Genomic DNA, 20600 nt, shown 5'->3' with positions numbered 1-20600 from the left:
CATGTTTCCCCCAGTGATGCAGGTCATAAATTTTCCATACCTTAACAGATCTGAAGTTGCTATTGCCAAAAATATTTTGACCTAGTAGTCAATCTTTTGGTGATGAATTTCTCTGAGTTTACCCAGTCCAATCCTCTCAGAGAATCCATGCAGTCTCTTAGCATGCTCCTACTATTTGAGTTGCCAGAGCTCAGACTTTGGTGAATGTACACTTCAAGACACCAGGTTCAGTGCTATTACATGAGGAGACACTAACTAGTTCATGACTGTAGTGAAAAATTCAAGTCTACAATTATGATAAGTCCAGAAGCCTCTGGACTTATATACTATAATTCATTAAGTTTCATAATTGGATAGAATCATAACAGTCATCTGGTCCAACCCCCTGGCCTAGTATGAAACTTCTTTCTAATATTTCTGACTTGAACTTAGAGACACACTGAGTTCCATATCTTCTTCACAGGACCAAATCACTACCTCTCTTGAACATACTTTTAAGTACTTTGGGCAAAAAATAGTTACAAGAACTTGGGAGTAAAGTACAGACTAAGCCTGAAAGTTTCATAGGAGGGCTCGCAGCCACAGATAACACTGAAATTATTAAAGCAACATGCTACATATATCCCTCATTTTAAGTGGGAAAATACAAATTTCCTAGCTAGTATTATATATAAAATAGGGAATAAATTCTTTGAAATGAATTAAAACTTTGAAGTTGAGGAATTTTGGAACTAGAATATATCGTGTTAGATGGTAGCACCTACTACCAAAGATACACACAAACATACACACCTATGTATGTAAATATATATATGTACATATGTATGTACATCCCAATTCCATTGGACACTGAAACTCAGACAAAAATGGGCAGAACAAAAGTTCACAGGCATGAAACTAGAACAAAATGGTGCCCAATTTTGAAAGAAATATCTGCGGCCTGAGGAAGTGAATGTAGGGCCTTAGCAATAGAGAGAAGAGCCACAAAGTCCGAAATACGCTGGAAGGAATATTGTGAACAGCTAGACAGGGATTTCAATTTCCAAGAGGCAAATGCTATAATGACCAACCTACAAGAAACATTTTTGAATCGGTGTAGGGAGAATTTATTCTAACAAACATACTTCCAGTTTTACAATACAAAGGAATGAAAAACTAGGGTTCACTTCATTGACATTTAGTTACAACCAAATTGGTTTAGATGTATGTATTCTATAAAGAAATGGATAGGGGCAGCTAGGTGGTGCAGTGGTTAGAGCTCTGGCCTTGGAGTCAGAAGGACCTGAGTTCAAATGCAACCTTTGACACTTATTAGCTATATGACCCTGGGCAAGTCACTTAACCCCAACTGCCTCACCAAAAAGCAAAAAAAAAAAGAAAGGAACGAACGAACGAACGAACAAACGAGCGAACGAACGAACGAAGGAAAAAAGGAAAGAAAGAAAGAAAGAAAGAAAGAAAGAAAGAAAGAAAGAAAGAAAGAAAGAAAGAAAGAAATGGATGCCTATGATATCAACAGTCAATTCTTTCCAGTGTAAATGAATGAAAACCTTTTCATGTCCCCAGAATGCTAGTATTTATAATTTAAATGACATATTTCAAATTTTAATTATTCATTTTTCTTACAAATCAAAAGTATGTCTTAGCATCTGACAGTAGTTCCAGTTTCCTGTGCTTTTAACATTTTAAGATTAATTACATATCTGAAAATTGTATTTAAAATAACTGTTTTACCTGAAGATAATTAGTCAACTCTTTACTTTCAAATTTAAAGAGCGGTAATTCACAGAAGCTGTACTACAATGCTGTCTTTGGGGACTATACCACCCTGAGGAACTGTCTTAATGTAATGAGGTCTCCTTAGAACTGCAGTAATTGAATTAAACCCCCATTCATGGGGCCTGAGACTTAACACTGAATTCTCCTCTATAGCAAACAGATTATAGTAATGTTACAGGATGCTGATTACCAGCAGACATTGTAATATTAACTTTTTTCTTCTGATTTGTTACCATTAATTTTTACCTCTGTGATTTAAGCATAAAAACACAAAACTTTAATTTCTCTATTAGATTATGCCGACACTAAATTTGGGAAATTACAGTGAGACTAAGGAATATTTTGTCAGAATGTATGGTTATCTCTCATGAACAAACCTCGGAGTATTATAATGCACTCCTCCCCTGGGGCCCCAAAGATCCCTCATTTCCCTCAGTGTTCTATTGTGGAACATCACCTATAAACATAGTTAATCCTGCATTCACCTTTTCATCATATTGGCCTAGACCACCTCTTAGGGCCACAAGATTCCTAAGTTAATTGTGTACCATAGAAATATTTACTTTCTTTGCTTTGTCCTAAAACTACCTCTTTCAAGCTTTAGGTATTTTCCTTCTGATTCCTGAATTCTAGAATTTGGTGAATGAGTCCCTATCAGAACCATTCATGACTTTGGAGATTTTGATTGTGCATCTCTCACTCTTTCTTTTTCCCTGTCAAAGATTTCTAATCTTTGTAGTCTTTCTCTCTCTCTCTCTCTCTCTCTGTCTCTGCTTCTCTCTCTCTCTCTCTCTCTCTCTCTCTCTCTCTCTCTCTCTCTCTCTCTCTCTGTCTCTGCTTCTCTCTCTCTCTCTTTCTCTGTCTCTGCTTTTCTCTTTCTTTCTCTGTCTCTGCTTCTCTCTCTCTTTCTTTCTCTGTCTCTGCTTCTCTCTCTTTCTCTCTCTCTCTCTCTCTCTCTCTCTCTCTCTCTCTCTCTCTCTCTCTCTCTCTCTCTCTCTCTCTCTCTGTTGCTCTCTCTCAGCTTGAAGCTTGGGTAGCAAAAGCCTCATGGCAGGAAAATGGAAAAGTTCAGGAGTAATTAGAATATACTAGGTCAAAAATCAATAGTAACAGGCACAACCTGCAGGCTAAGTGGTGTAATTTTTCCATTTTATTACTACAGGCTTCTTAAGAAGCTTTGAAAAATAAACAATCTCTTCTCAAAGGAAGTATGGCTCATTGAATCCCACATCTCCTATACTTTTATTTTGTGGGGTTTTTTTTTTAAATACAGACATATCCATCACAAAGGGGACTTGATGACATCCACTGGCAATAACATCATTAATACTTCATAACCATGACCCAATTCAAAGTTTTGAAAAACAGCTGTGATGTTGTTCTGATGGTAACCTGTCTATATATGTGTATGTATATGAGAGCTATAATTCATAATAATGATGATGATTATAAAAGGCATTGGAATCGGAGGCAACAATTAAGCTTAAGCTTTTTAAAAAACAAAATAGGAAGAGAACTCAGTGTGAGATATGTTAAAACTTATTAATTTATAAAAAGAATTCCTTGTCTAAGAAAACTAATAGCAAAATACAGTATGAACAAAGTTTTTTTATTTAATGCAATTATAGGATGAAGAGGAGCTTATTAATGAGAAAGAGGCTGACGACTTCTTGCTTGACTTAGATCAGACCACCCATAATTTTCTGGCAATAAGAGCTGCAGAATATGAAAGCATCCATGTAATAAAGCAAAAGGAAAAGGAAATTCTCTTCAGACCCAGTTCTCATACAGGTATTGGATATTTCTACTTTGTCTCTCTTGCTTGTTGATCACTTTCTTGAAAACAAAATGTGGATTGCACAGAATATAAAAGGGATGCCACTGCATCTACTCCTTGCCTACACTCAGCCTTTGTCTCACTGTAGACACAAAATATCTGTCCTACTTTTCAAATATTCATATTCCAAAAAAACCTCACTTAGTAATGTTTTCCAGCGTTCTAAAAACACTATAGTCTGGTGATTCTTTTCTCTTTTTAATTAAAATCTCTCAGGTTCAAACGGACTAGTCCTCTTCATATTTCTATAGTCATAAATTATTCCAAGGAAATTTCACTCAAGAAATTAATTTCAGCATCTATTGGAAGACAAAGGAGAGGCATCCCTTGTTGATACTTTAAGAAAGATCTCTTGAAAATTTAATCAACTTTTGTGATTTCAGACAAGAGGAGGGAATGAGATGACTTTTGGAAAAGGTGAATTAGAGCTTGAGAGAGAGATCAGACTTGAATACATTGATTTGTGAGTCAATTGCATAGAAGCTATGTAAACAGATAACTCTCAGAGGGAGAAATTGAACAGACAGAAGAGAAGAGGGAAGACAGAATTTTGGGGAATGTCTACATTGACGGGACATAACAAGAGACAGTAAAAGGTGGCAGAAGATGGAAGAATACATGATAGAGATAAGAGAATAAGTATAGTATAGTTCCATGGAAACAAAGAAAGGAGAGAAGGTAAGGATGGATATTCCACAGGTCAGTCAAGGAGGTCCTTAGATCACAGAGGACTGAGAAAAGTCCATTCAATTTAATGACTAGGAAGTTTGTGATGAAGTCAAATGAGAAGATACACTGAAGAAATGGGGGCAAAAGCTATATTCTAAGGCCTTAAGAATTAGTGAACAGTAAGGAAAGGGAAGTTGTGAATACAGAAGATTCCTGCATTGAATAGAATGCTGAACTAATTAATCACTAATGTTCTTTTTGGTAATCAGTTCTATAAATGGTAGAACACTGATGAGCATTTACCTGGTTGACAGATTTTAGCTTTGATAGATAAGCTATTTCTACTTGCTTTCCTAAGATTTAAATAACTAGTGGATAGTTTATTCTCATTTAAGTTAGTTTTAAAAATCTTCCTACAAATATAATAAAACACACATTCAGTTTAACAGCCTAAATGATTTACAACATAAATTTCTAAAGACCAATGTTTAAGAACAATCAAAACTCATGCTTGATGAATTCTTTTTAAAAGAAGAAAAATTACTATGACTGCTTCTGATTTCTAACCCATTTTATCTTTTTCCTTGAAAAACTATTTTCATCTCTGAGAAAAAGGGGAATGAAAAAAAGCCAGAAATATTCATTACCAGATGGTGTGTTACAGTGATTGATTATCATGAGGGAACACTTTTTTCTCAGTCTTTGTACTTTGAAGTATTTCATCAGCTCAGTTACAAATTCATATTCCTTTCTTTCTCTGTGACTCCTTTTTCTTCTATCATCTCTGCCTGAAAATTTAGCTCTATAAGAATTCCAATAAATGTAGAATCATGTTAAAAGAACAAAGTTTCCCTTTTACATGACATGTTGAATCTCAGATATTCAGAAAACTATAACTTCTTAATCATCCCAGTATTCCTTTAGAATAGATCGGTAATTGGAAGAGAGTTACGTGAGAAGCCCAGAAAGTTTGTGAAGCTAATTATAGATGTGGGAATGGATGATATCTCTAAGAGGGAAGTGAAGAGAAAAAAGACAGATCGGAGGATAGTGTCTTGGGAAATGCCCACAGAGGAAGGAAACTGAAGGCAGAGATAAGAGTGTTGTCTTAGACCAATCTCTAAGGAGACTTAGAGTTCTTTGTTGTTCCTCCTACACCATTAGGTACTTCTAGAGTCCAGCGTAAATGACACTGGAGAGTAGGGGTCTGCTTAGGATCTGGGCAAGGTTCTAGACTAGAGGAATGCTGAGGAGGCAGGTCAGTAGGGAACACCACACAAGACTTCTGATTTGCTGAAGAGGACCCCAGAAAGCTAGATTTGGTTTGGATCTGAGTTCTTCTTAAAGAACACTGGAGACACTGTGGAAGAGACTGAGAGTACAGAGAATGAGGGTAGTTTAGGTTCGCCATGGACTGCCTCTTTAAAGTGGGCTGAAAGAAGAATTTAGAAACCAAGGGGAGAATATTCCCATTTTTTCCTGGCCAACTGGAAAATTTTGAAGAATAGGGTTAGTTTACATCCTTCCTTTTCCTTCCCCTCTCCCCCAGACTTTTACATCACTATCTACATATATCCTGAATCAAAGCAACAGTCACAGGATTCAGGGATATTATTCAGAGCTTCTCTGTTACATTAATGTTCTTACCTGCTCTAGTCCCCGAGTTACTAGTATGTAACCAATAGGGCATCCACTAGGAGATTTGAATATTTAACAAGAAAAGATGCCATCTGACTGTAAACAGTATCACTTGCAGCAAAATGTGGAACAACAACATCTCACATTGTAAATCAAGATAAGGTGAAAATTCATACATAATTAACATATAAAGGGTGATGCCATAAACAAATTAAGAGAGTGTGTAATAGTTTATCTGTTAGATTTACAGAGAAGGGAAGAATTTAGGACCAAAGACTATATAAAGAGCATTGCAAAATGTAAAATAGATAATTTTGATTGTATAAAATGTAAAAGGTTTTGCACAAACAAAACCAATGCAACCAAAATTATAAGGAAAGCAGAAAACTGGGGGGAATTTTTGCAACAAGTATCTGATAAAAGCCTCACTTCTCAAATATATAGAGAACTGAATCAAATTTATCAAAATACAAGTCATTCTCCAATTGATAAATGGTCAAAGGATATGAACAGGTAGTTTTCAGACACAAAGAAATCAAAAGTATTTATAGTCATATAAAAAAATGCTCTAAATCACTATTGACCAGAGAAATGCACATTAAAACAACTCTGAGTTACCACCTCACACATATCAGAGTGACTAATATGACAAAAAAGGAAAATGTTGGATGTTGGAGGAGATGTGGGAAAACTGGGACACTAATGCACTGTTGGTAGAGCTGTAAACTGATCAACCATTCTGGAGAGCAATTTGGAATTATGCCCAAAGGACTATAAAACTGTGCATACCCCTTGATCCAGCAATATCACTGCTAGGTCTATAGCCCAAAGACATATAAAAAAAGGGAAAAGGACCTATTTATACAAAAATATTTATAGCAGCTCTTTTTGTGGTGGCTAAGATTTGGAAAATCAAAGGAATGTCCATCAACTAGGGAATGGCTAAACAAACTGTGGTATATGCTTGTAATGGACTTGTAAGAAATGACAGGCAAGATGATTTCAGAAAAACCTAGAAAGACTTACATGAATTGATGCATAGTGAAGCTAACAGAACAGGAGAACATTTGTACACAGTTAACAGCAATATTGTTCAATGAAAAACTGTGAATGACTTTAACTATTCTCAGCAATGCAATGATCCAAGACAATTCCAAAGGACAAATGATGAAGCATACTACCTGCCTCCAGAGAAAGCACTGATATTGATTGAATACAGACTAAAGCATGCTATCTTTCACTTTCTTTCTTTCACTTTTTTTCTTTTATTCGAGTCTTCTTGTACAAAATGACTAATATGGAAATGTTTTACATAATTGCACATGTATAACCTATATCTGATTGCTTACCATCTCAGGAAGGGAAGAGGGGAGGGAGGGATAGAATGTGGAACTCAAAACTTTGAAATGTTAAGAAAAAAAGTTTTAAGCTTGTCAAACAGAAAAAGAATGTAGGACCACACCTAGATTGCCTCACCACAAAATGGTCATTCATTCATTCATTCAGGAAGTATTTATTAAAAATTTGCTGTTCCAGGCACTAAGGAATATACAGAGATAAATAAGGTATGGTTCCTGCCCTCAAGAAATTTCAATCTATTTATAACAGTATGGAGCAGTATTTAAAGGGGAAAAAACAGAAAGTATAACAAATATCACAACCTGAAGATACCATGGAGTTCATCTGGCTCAACCCCTTCATTTTACAGATGAGAAAAGTGAGTCAGAAAAAGTTAAAATGACTTGCCGAAGGTCACACTGGTAGCATATTGGACAAGCAGTGAATTGACCATCTAAAAATTTAGGAGACATAGAATGGGAACATGCATTTATATAATTTGATATTATGAATCTACACATTTAGCTTTTTATTATATCAATTCTAGAAAATTAACTTGGAAAAATATACTGTTTTAAAAGAAATAGCAAATCATGTCTCAGGTCATCATAAAATTTAGAACAGCTTAATAGACTAACAATGGTAATAACAACTGCGTTTATACGCTACTTAATGTTTTCAAGTCATTTTTTGCATATTATCTCATTTGTCCTCATGATATGTCTTTACAGTATATTATTATTCCCATTTTTCAGATGAAGAACTCAGAAGAGATTAGTGATTTGCCTTAAAAAACACAAGTATCGATCAAGGGATCTGAACTCTTTCCTGATTCTAAATCCATCTCTCTTTCCACTATACCATACTACCTCTCAATAGACTATCTCTTTAATAGAATATCTCTTTCTATAGTTTGAAAGCTCAGTATGATATTGATTTTTTTCTACCTAGTGCCTATTTATAAAAAAATCCCTGAAAATATGCAACCAAGATACCTTGAAGATGAAGGTCTTTACACTGGAGAAAGGCCAATGGTCCCTCAAATTAATGAAAACATTATGGAGAATCGATTGCTGATACAGGAACCAGTAAGTAATCAGTATCCATACAAGCTAATACAAGTATATATTTATGTAACATATATATGGAATCTCAATAGCACTCATCATTCCTAATTTTACATAGCTAGTAAATTTTGTATATTTATCTTTTTTTGCATGGGAAGATTATAGTCTTATATCTAAATAAAGTTTACTTTTCATGTCATAGTCAAACTTCCTAGTTTTGTATTTTTTTAATTCAGTTTTATTTTCTGTACCAAATTCTCTCCTCTCCTCTCCTCCCTGACCCATTGAGACGTAAGAAAAAACAAAACCCATTACAAGTATGTAGTCTTGCAAAACAAATTCCCACATTAGCTATGTCCCAAAAAATACTCATAAAGGAAAGAAAAAGAAAAGAAAGAAGGAAGGAAGAAAGAGAAAGAAAGAAGGAAGGAAGGAAGGAAGGAAGGAAGGAAGGAAGGAAGAGAAAGAAAGAAGGAAGGAAGGAAGGAAGGAAGGAAGGAAGGAAGGAAGGAAGGAAGGAAGGAAGGAAGGAAGGAAGGAAGGAAGGAAGGAAGGAAGGAAAAGAAAAAGAAAAGGAAAGAAAAGATGCTTCAGTCTGAACCAGGGTGGAGGGAACCTGTGGCCTCAAGGCCACATGTGACCTTCTAGGTTCTTAGATGTGGTCTTCTGACTGAGTCCAAGTTTTATAGAACCAATCCTTTTATTAAGGAGATTTGTTGTGTGAAGTTTAGATTCAATCAAAGGGCCACACATGAGGACCTAGAGGGCCATATGTGACCTTGAGGCAGCAGGTTCCCCATCCCTTCCAGGTCTGAACTCTCAGTCCACTACTTTTTATCTGGAAGTAGATAGTGTATTTTGTCATATTTCTTTTGGAATTGCGGTTGGTCATTGTGTTGATCAGAATTATTAAGTCTTTGAAAGTTAACTATCCTAATAGTGTTGTCATTATTATTATAAATTATTCCCCTAGATGTGTTCAATTTGATTTCCAATAATTCATACAAATCTTTCCAGGTTTCTCTGAAACCATCCCATTCATCATTTTTTACAGTAAAATAGTATTCCATACATTCGTATACTATAATTTATTCAGCTATGCCCCAATATTGGGCATGTCCTCAATCTTTAATTCTTTGACACCAAAAAAAACTGTCATAAATTTTTTGTGTATGTGGGTTCTTTTCATCTTTATTTAATCTCTTTGGGGTAGCAACCTACTGGCAATATCACTGGATCAAAGGGTATAAACAGTTCAAAAGCTTTTTAATTACTCTCCTGAGTGGTTGGACTATTTCACAACTCCGCCAACAATGTGTTAAAGTACCTGTTTTCCCACAGCCCATTCAGCATTTGTTTCTCCTTTTTTTTTTATCGATTGTGTCAATCTGATGGTTGTGAGATAGTACGTCTGAGTTATTTTAATTTTCACTTCTCTAATTAATAGTGACAGAGCATTTTTTTTTCACTTGGCCATTGATAGCTTGGATTTCTTTCTCTGAAATTGTTCATATCCTTTCACTGTTTATCTTATTCCCATAATTTGATTCTATTGATTTGATCCTATGTATTTGATCTATTGATCTATTTGAGCCTATGTATTTTGGAAATGAGATTTTATCAGAGAAACTTTTTTCAAAAAAAGGTTTTTTTTCCAGTTTCCTGCTTCTAATTTTAGTTTAATTGGCTTTGTTAATGTGAAAACTTTTTAATTTTCTGTAATTAAAATTTTCCATCTTACCTTCTGTGAATCTCTGTAGTTCTTATTTCATCATGAGGTCTTCCCCTATCTACAGAACTGACAGGCAACTTCTTCCAAGCTTTGTTTATGATGTCACATTTTATGTCTAAATCATGAACCCATTGGAAGCTTATGTAAGGTGTGATATTGGTCTATATCTAGTTTCTGCCAGAGTCCTTTCTACTTTTCCCAACAGTTTCTGTTGAATACTGAATTCTTGTCAGAATAGCTAGGATCTTCAAGTTGAGCAAACATCATATTGCTGTGTTCATTTGCTTCTGTCTTTCACTGATCAATCTCTCTATGTCTTAACTAGTACCAAATTGTTTTGATGACTACAGCTTTATAATTTAGTTTGAGATCTGTTATGGTTAGGCCCATTTTCTTCTCATTTTTTGGATATTCTTGATCTTTTGTTCCTTCATGTGAATTTGATTATTATTATTATTACAATTCTATAAAGTAACCCCTTGCTAGTTTTGGGGTGGGGGTATGGCACTGAATAAATGAATTAGTATAAGTAGTATTGCCATTTTTATTATATTGGCTCAACCTACACATCAGCAACCTTTTCTGTATTTCTAATGTTTATTTGGTTAAAATTTATTTAAAAAATTACTTTAATGAAATAGAATACATAGAATACAATAGAATAACTATACAATAGCATACAGTAGTATAGCTTTGTTAAGACCTATCTTTAGGTTCTTGTTCCATGTTTTGCAAAATATTCCATTTGAGAGTAGTAAAAATTGGTTACAGATCAAGACTAAAATTTTAATGGGAAAAATGCTTGAAGTTTTCTTTCTAGGAGAGGAAATACCAAAAATTATGTCATAAGATATGCATATTTGACATTAAGTTGTTCTGGAAATATTGTCATTTCGTAAATCACTTCCATATTACAGAAATAAAAATATACTCCCTTTGCTCATCTCACAGGAGAGAAAGTGGTTTGGTGATGATGGCAGAATCCTAGCACTCCCTAATCCAATTAAACAATTTTGTACAAGACCACCAATATTCTCACCAGGAGAAGGCATGGAAGCAGGACTAGAAACATTATATAAAAAGGTAATAACAGTTTCACATTTTAAAACTATCCCAGCCTTAATGTTCCTTTCCACAAAATATTCAATATTGGAATATTTATTAAGCTCTTACCATGTCTTAAGGCATGTTAGAGTATTAAGACTTTAATACTCTAACAGCAAAAATATTAGGGAAGAAAATGGAAGAGACATAATTAATCAACAAGTATTTATTGTATATTTTGCTTAAAAATACATATATTTGCATAGTTATAATCATTGTGAATTTACAATCTTGTGTTCTTGCTTGTTTTATTTTACTTTATTTCATATGAACATTATTATGTATTGATGTATGCTACATATTTTCATTTTTAATAGTTCTACTGTATTAAATATGGTATAATGGAAAAAAACCACTGGACAGTTAACCAGGAGACTTAAGTCCTAGCCTCAAGTTCTGCCAGTCATTGTGTGTTCTTTTAAAAACTTCTTAATTGGTACAGGCCTCAATTTTTTTATTTCTAAGATAAGAGGGTTAAAGTAAAGGAATTCTGACATTCTAAATCTATTTAGTGATGTATGCAGATCCTTTTATGGCATCAACTACTTTCTCCAGCCAAGAATTAGAAATAGCAGTAAATAGAAACACAGCTTCTATACTCCTAGCCCCTCTATAAACTGATCAAGAAAAAGTACATCATAATTTAATACCAGTCCTTAATAAGATAATAATGTCTCCTCTATATGAAGTGCTTTATGATGTATAAAGAACCTTCATATCCACTATTTCCTTTGATTCTCACAGAGACCCTCTAAAGTAGCTAGGGTACATGTAATTGACACCATTTTGCAGCTGAGAAAACTGACCCTCAGAGAAGAGTAATGACTTGCTTAAGAGTTCCCTCAGTAAGTAGCGGATTCAAGATTTGAACCCCTGTCTATTGACTTCCAGGCCAGTGTCCTTCCACAGTACCATGTGGCCTACTCTAGACTGATACTTAACCAGTGGACTTCCATACTACACTAAAGATCACTTTCCAGAGCTTGGAATAATTTGCTTTTCAAGTATTTGAATTCAGAACCATAACCAAACAAGTGAATAATACTGACTTTCAAGCAAGTAGCTTCTATATAAAAGTGACAGTTCAAGGTGCTGGGGCAGCTAGGTGGCACAGTGAATAAGAGCCAGACCTGAAGTCAGGCAGACTCAGCTTCCTGAGTTCAAATTTGACCTCAGACACTTACTAGATGTGTGACTCTGGGCAAGCCACTTAACTCTGCCTCAGTTCCTCATCTGTAAAATTAGCTGAAGGAAATGGCAGACCACTCTAATGTCTTTGCCAAGAAAACCCCAAATGGGGTCACAAAGAGTCAGACAAGATTGAAAACAATTGAACACATGCAAGGTGTCCCAAAAGGCTAAGTGTAGTTTTAAGTTTTACCAACTTCAGAAGTATATGTGCTACACATCTTCAGAAACTATCATTTTAAGGGTTTATTATGTAAATTTTTAAAGTATTGACATTTTTCTTATTTAACCATCAACTTACGATTACACATTGCGCTAGTTGATCTTCTAACTTTGTAAAAACTTTCATCTGCTTCTACTCAGTAACAGAAAACATTACATTTGTAATTCTAGTCTTAAAATCTTCCAGAGATGAAGCATACTAGTTGCCTCCTGAGAAAGAACTGCTATTGAATACAGACTGAAGCATGCTATTTTTCACTCATTCTTTTTTTTTCTTTTATCTGAGTCTTCTCGTACAAAATGACTAATAAGGAAACGTTTTACATAATTGCACGTGTATAACCTATATCTGATTGCTTAACATCTCAAGGAGGGAGGGATAGAATTTGGAACTCAAAACTTTAAATGGGGGCAGCTAGGTGGCACAGTAGATAGAGCACTGGCCCTGGATTCAGGAGGACCTGAGTTCAAATCCAACCTCAGACACATAACATTTACTTGCTGTGTGACCCTGGGCAAGTCACTTAATCCCATTGCCTAGCCAAAAAAAAATCTGATTTGGGAGCAGCTAGGTGGCACAGTGGATAGAGCACCATCCCTGAAGTCAGGAGGACCTGAGTTCAAATATGGCCTCAGATCAAACAGTTGACACTTACTAGCTGTGTGACCCTGGGCAAGTCACTTAATCCCAATTGCCTCACAAAAAAAAAAAAAAACTTTAAATGAAAATGTTTTTAGAAAATCTTCCAAAGAACAAGGTTCTGATGCATACACAACAATTTTGATGTGACCACACACACACAAGAAAAAGTCTAATGGAGACAGATCAGGTAACCAGGGTGGCCTGTAAGGAAGAACAAGTCAGTAGACCTCTACTGATTCACTAAATGAGAAACTGTAGCACATGGACTGCAGGACAGGATGTCCCATCTTGTTCAAGTTAAAAATGTATTTTTTAAAAATCACAAAATATGTGCAAAAATATAAATAATTAAACTTTCAAATGATATTTTTGTAAGTTTGTAGCATTTTTACTTCTGGAATTATTAAAGCTTAAAACTGCTCCTGGGTAGCCCTTTATGTGGAGTGAGATTAGTGGTTTGGGGGAAGGCTTGTAGACACCACACAGTATTGGTTCACCAAATTATATTTTCAGTCTTCTTCTTCATAGCTCAGTTTCTTCAAGACACAGAAGTCTAACTTCTGTTTAGTCAGTAAATTTAAAGATTGAACACCACTCACAGAAATGTTATTTTTTTTTAAATCTGTATGTTCTCAACACTTCCTCTCCCTCATGGCTCTCTGTTATTTCTAGGAAGCTCCTGTTATTTTAATGACTTCCCCCAGAGTCATTGGTTGGCAATTATTTGGTGCCTGTTTCCATTATTTATTTGTATCATTAGGATATTCTCACAGCTCTGCAATTAAGAAAGCAGCAAATTTTTAAAATAATGCCTTCCTTCCTCCACTCCTTACCTCAGTTCTTTCTTCCCTTAACCCTGAGTATAGAACACGTTTTCTCCTGAAATCTGGCCAGATCCTCACCATTATTTGAAAGCTGCTTAGCAGAATAAAAAGAAGACTAAACTTAGAATCCCAGCTCTACCTGGGTGACCTTAGACAAGTCACTTAAATTCTTGGTGCCTCAATTTTCTTCCTTGTAAAATGAGGGGATTGAACTAGATGATTTCCAGGTTTGCATCCAGCTCTAAATGTATGATTCTTTGATCTTGTGATCCATATACCCCCAAGTGGTTGAAAATGAAATCTGTTTTCTGAGCTATCGAATGAGATGTCTTGGACCTATAAAAAGACTGAAGAAAACTATTACTTTGGCAACAATTTCAGGAATCTGGTTGACCACAAAGAAACTTCTTACTCTATTCACCTCCCTTATGATCAGCAAAATTCATCGTGCATTTGACACACACCATAAGACCTTGATTCTTTCTTATCATAACTATCGAGTTTAATATTGTATTCACTCAAGAACGTGGTTTGGCAATGGTCCCAGCTCTATTAATTTTTTTTTTACTCACTTGAGAAAGAGAATGGAAAAATACTAATAAAATCTCTTTCTGTTACTAAATCAGAAAGCTTTAACAAATGCCATTGAAGATAAAGAACTACAAGAAATGTTTTATGTTGGAGAAGGGATTAAGTTCAGTTTAGGGAAAATGCAAATTAATATATCTTGGGGAAAACAATGAAAAAAAATCTAAGAAAAAAATAATATTGAGACTTTGAGAATAATATTAAGCAATGAATATAAAATATAACTCACTATAACTGGTGTTAGAAGTGTCTACAAATCCTCCAAAGAGCTCTGCTTTCAGAATCCCAATCTGGATTTGGATTCCCAATATTTAGACCAATTTCTAGCATGTGCAAGTTTTTCAACTTTCTGATTAACCCAATGAGAACTTTGATTTCCCAACCTCTTAACATTCTTCATTTTTATTTGTTTGTTTCTTCTGTTAAGGATTTTGTAATTTCCCAGTGCTTTTATTTTAAACATGTTAGGAAGTATTATTTTTCCCTTGTAGTAAATATATTGGCAAGTATCTGAGGCACTTTATGCACCTACTAGTTTCCTAGTGGAACAATTCTGGCACTAGGTTTTGTTTTTTGGGGTTTTTTTTCAGTTTTGAATTGAAAACTGAATACTTAGTTTTATTTCAACACCAAAACAATATATTTCCTAGATAACATTTCATCCAGGAAGAAATTCTCTCTGTCTCAATCCAATCCTTTTTTTAATGGTAGCTTAGGATTAGATGACCTAAACTCCAGGCTGAGATCACAGCAAATTATTAAGATCTGAGGTCATGTGGATTTGGGTACAATGAGGTAAGATGTGAGTATCCTAGGTAACCAAATGGAAAAAGAATAAATAAAACAGCAATTCTAAAAGTTACTTTAACTCATATCTGGAGTGCTACAGAATAGGCCTTGAGAACACCAACCAAAAATGTTCCTGTAAAATTTGTAAGCCAGCTAGTTTTTTAAAAAAGCCATCAAACAGGGAAAGTGGAAAACAGAATTCTTTTAGTCCAAGTAAGGAATAGATCAGTTAGAGTGGAATGTCTCTTTTTGGTCTGAATTTTGAGATTTATCTGGAGATATTTGTATAGGAAGTTTAGAAATTTAGTTACATGTGACCACATACATTTTTGCAGAGAACAAAAAAAAAAATCTGGCAGCTGTATCTTGCAACTGGACAGGATTTAATACCTTGAACCCAAATTTAAGAGAGGATACAATGGAAGATACCTTAACAGAAATAGGAAGGGGGTCCCAGACTATGCCTATATGACATCCACAACAAGTATTAATAAGTAAGTGATCCCTGTAATGCCATGAGATAATTTCATAAAACATGGATGTAGATGAAATGGAATCTTTATTGGGGTGTTCTTTTCTCAGTGTAAATCATATGGGTATTAAATTTGTTGTACCAATGGATACCAAGGTCCACTTTAGTTATGTAAACCTCAACTGACATCCTCAGTAAAGTTTGAGGCAAGAGGAAGAGGGAATGGTTCCAGAACCAAGTTGGAGTCTAGGACGATATGGGGATACTTGTGCAGACACTCGAACACACACAACATACTCACCATAGTTTTATAAATCAATGTTCAAAAAGAATGTTGTGCGACTATGAATTTATATCCTTTCTATCTATTTCCACTCATTAATTCAATTCTTCATATTCCAACACATGCACCAATTGATAATATTCTTGCTATCTGGCACACATAACATTAATGGCAATAACCCTGCAATCATTTGGAGAGAAAAGATAAAACAACTCTGAAGTGAGATCAGCTTGGGAGCATAGGAGGGTAAAGTCAGTGGAAAATGAGCTGTATTTCAGGTTCTGTCCTAATTTTTCACATCAAGGCAACAAGCCACATGAACTTGCATCTCTGGACCTCTGTTTCCTCATCTGTAAATGGAGTTGGACTAGGTGACTTCTCAAGTCCTTCCTGGTTCTAAATCTAAGAATTTTATGAACTAAAATTGCATTCAGAACTCTAAGTTCATTCACAGCAGCTATTAAATTTTCTGAAATATCTCTGAAGTTTTTTCCCTCAGAAACAATATACATTCGTGCATTTTTCTTGTCTTATTTACATTGAACATATTCTCTAGTCCACTCTCTTATATTATGTAGTTCCTGTTTGTTTATTGGCAGGTAGATTTTCAAGTATTTTATATTTTCTTTAGTTATTTAAAATGGAATTTCTCTTTCTATCTCTTCTTAATGGATTTCATTAATAATATACAGAAATGTTAACAGTTTATATGAGTTTATTTTATATCCTGAAACTTTGCTGATGTTAATTATTTTGATTATCAGTTTTTTAGTCCAGTATCTAGGGTATTCTAAGTAAATGATCATATTATCTGCAAAAAAAGCAATAATTTGTTTCTTCTTTGTCTATCCTTGCTTGTTTCCTCAATTCATCTTGTTGCTATGAATAGCATTTCTAGCACTGTTTTGAATAGTAATGATGATCATCAATATCTTCACTTTACCTCTGATCTTATTGGAAATGCTTCTAGTTTATACCCATTATAGACGATATTAGCTCTTGGTTTTAGATAGATAGATTGTTATTGTTGTTGTTGTTCAGTTGTTCAATTGTATCCAATTCTACATGACCCCATGGATTTTTTTTTCCCATGAGGTTTTCTTGGCAAAGATACTGTGGGTCCCATTTTACAGATAAGGAACTGAAGCAAATAAGGATTAAGTGACTTGTCCAAGGTCATAAAGCTAGTAAATGTCTGAGGCCATATTTGTACTCAGATCTTTCTGATTACAGGTCTGGTGCTCTCTCCACTACAACACCTAGATGCCCCTTTTGATAGATACCATGTAGTAATATAAGGAAAGATTGATTTATCCTGTGTTTTCTAGTGTTTTTAACAGGAAGGGTTCTTACACCTTATCAAGAGCTATTTCCACATCTATTGATATAACCATATGATTTGTTGTTGTTCATGGTATTAACATGGATAATTATCGTTGTTCAGTCATTTCAGTAGTGTCCAATTCTTTGTGGCCCTATTTAGGGTTTTCTTGGCAAAGATACTGGAGTGGTTTGCCATTTCTTTCTACAGCTCACTTTACAGATGAGAAAACTGAGGTAAACTGGTTAAATGACTTGCCTAGGATCACGCAGTTAGTAAGTGTCTGAGACCAGATTTTACCTCAGGTCTTTCCTGACTCCAGCCCTGGAATTCTATCTACTGCACCACCTCCTAATATGGAACCAGTGGGGGCTTTCTGTTTGATTCTAGAGAGAGTTATGTTCTGTCTAGCTTATAGAATGCTTCAACTAAATAAGATAACGTTCTTTGGTCATGAGGCCCCTGAATGCACAAATTGGTTTTAGAACTGCATCTCAACTTCCCTGGTTATTTTTAAGACAGTCTAGGGCTGCAGCCATAAACAATGGCTGTAACATTCCACATAGCACATTGGTACATCCGTTTGTTAATTAAATACATTATTGCCCACAGCTATATCTACTGATATCTAGGGGAAATAGAGTATTGATGTTGTAGACATTATCAAGGGGAGAACATTTTGCTTTTCCAATTTACTAACCAATAAAGCTCCTTCAGAGGATGAAAATTACAGATTTGCTGTGGTCGTCTAACGCAGTAGAGCATGGTCAGTAGAGAAGGACCCAGATGTATCTAAATCTGAGGTTCTTAGCCTGCGATCCATGGGCAGCTAGGGGTCTGTAAACTTGCACAAGCAGAAAATTACATCTTTATTTTCACTAACTTCTAATTTAAATTTAGCATTTCCTTAAATTATTTAAACATTATTCTGAAAAGTGCTCCATAGACTTCACCAGTCTACTCAGGGGGTTCCATGACACAAAAAAAAGTCAAGATTCCCTGATCCAAATAGTAGAAATAGACTGAATTTCCAGATGAGTTTATAATCAAATTCACAGTTTCTGAATTTCTAGCCAGAAGTTGCCTTAATTGCTGAGAAAGCTTACTCAAATTTACCAGAAACAGAAAAGGAAGATAAAAAGAGAATATAGTATTAAAGGTGGCCTGACCTTAAAGAGGAAAATGGTGGTGAAAAGGCAGAATTTACTATAAATAAATATTTTTTATCTATATGGTATGTAGATGGCCATTGGAGTATATCTAAGACATCATGATATGGTGCATAGAATTCAAATCCCACTCTGATGCTTACTGTCTATGTGATCTTGGGCAAGTCATGTCACATCCCCTGGGTCACAGGTTGCATTATCTGTAATGAACAGGTTAGATTAGATGGCCTCAGGTTCCTTCTGGTTTCAGATATATGGTCCTTCATCATTCCTTATGAACTGGGACCCCACACAGGAAACCTGTTCATTTGAAGACAAAGAAAAAGAGATTTAAATATTAGTAATGCTTTTCCTTGTTACTGTTGTTCAGTAGTTTCAGTCACGTCCAACTCTTTGTGACCCCATTTATGGTTTTCTTGGACACTGGAATGGTTTGTCATTTCCTTCCCCAGCTCATTTTACAGACGAGGGAAGTGAGGCAAACAGGGTTAAGTGACTTGCCCAGGGTCACCCAGCTAGTGACTGAGGCCAGATTTGAACTCAGAAAGAGGAGTCTAGCTAACTCTAGACCTGGCACTCTAGTCACTGTACCACCCAGCTACTTTCCCTTGTGATAATTCACCTCTTTTCTTTTCTCCATTGACCTCTTTCCTATTTAATTTTTTGGTGGGGCCTTATACTTTGCTTTACCAATTGTATAGCTTGTCCCCACTGTCCTTTCCCTAGCTTGGCCCTTTTCATCATGTTATCATTATTTAATTAACCCCTCAGTGTAGGTACCATATAACTTAATAGCCATTCATCTCACGTAGCTATTTTTTTGATGCTTCATGATTGCTAAAAAGGATCTGAACATTTCATATGTAGAGAGAGAGATGAAATATATGCAGCAATACTTCAAAAGATCCATGCCACAGGTACAAACAGTTCCCTCACTGACATAGATTATACCCCTTCCTCTCCCCCCCAACATTAGTGATAGATCCTATTGACGAATGTCTAAAAAAAAAATGCCTGATGACAAATTATCTGGGCAAAGGCCTTTCTGAGCTTAGTTAGGCCAGTCCTTGGAGGATAGACACAAAGTTCATCACTGAATCAGTACTCAAGGCCCTTCCAGCATCAAGGTCTGCCAAAGGCTACTGGTGGATCCCTTAAAGAATTCAGGCTTGTTGCCATGCCACAACAACGGATTGGAGCTGTACATTACTGAAGGATTAATCAAATAACCACAGATAGGATTAATTGTATAAACATAGATATTCATCATATAAACATAATGTGTAACTATATATAATATAAATACATGATACCATTATTATGGATATAGACGTATGTAAATAAAATGAGGGGTATTAGAGCATAATGGAGAAGGACCAACCAGCCTCAGACTCTGGAAGACTTGCCTTCAGTTTCTACCTCTGACACATCTTAACTGTGTGACCCAGGGTATATCATTAGCCTCTTACTGTGCCTGCTAGTTGTCTAAGACTCTAAGTTGAACAGTAGCTGCCGACCTGTTTTGGATGAAGGAGTCCCCCACGCCAATGAAATCATAGCTGCAGTCAATACATATACATATATATATATATATATATATATATATATATATATATATATACATATATATATATATATACACATATACACATATATATATGTATATATGTATATATATGTATATAGGTATATATGTGTATATGTATGTGTATATATACATATACATATATATGTACATCATATGCATACATATGGACATATACCTGCATTTTGTTTACAGGTAAAAAAAGATGTATGACTGAATTTTCTTGGCATACTAAAAATGTATTCCTCTGCTAGTTAACTGGAAAAATATGGAAGATATAAAAGACTAGGGGACTGGTACTTTATAATGATAATAACTCTTATTTATATAGTATTTTAAGGTTTGCAAAGCA

General features: G+C 35.1%; 1 protein-coding gene across 1 annotated transcript in view; it reads left to right on the top strand.

The window, feature by feature from the left end:
- The window catches only part of CC2D2A (coiled-coil and C2 domain containing 2A), a 145202-nt gene that overhangs the window by 35683 nt on the left and 88919 nt on the right, over positions 1-20600 (top strand). Inside the window, 3 exon segments of the mRNA XM_078148334.1 lie at positions 3408-3570; positions 8213-8349; positions 11012-11143. Of these exon segments, the coding sequence (XP_078004460.1) occupies positions 3408-3570; positions 8213-8349; positions 11012-11143 (432 nt within the window).

The sequence above is a fragment of the Phascolarctos cinereus genome, unplaced genomic scaffold (genome assembly GCF_003287225.1).
Source record: "Phascolarctos cinereus isolate Bilbo 61053 unplaced genomic scaffold, phaCin_HiC Scaffold_9;HRSCAF=440, whole genome shotgun sequence".
Lineage (NCBI taxonomy): Eukaryota > Metazoa > Chordata > Mammalia > Diprotodontia > Phascolarctidae > Phascolarctos > Phascolarctos cinereus.
The sequence above is the reverse complement of the archived record's forward strand: the minus strand, read 5'-3'. Positions and strand labels throughout refer to the sequence as shown.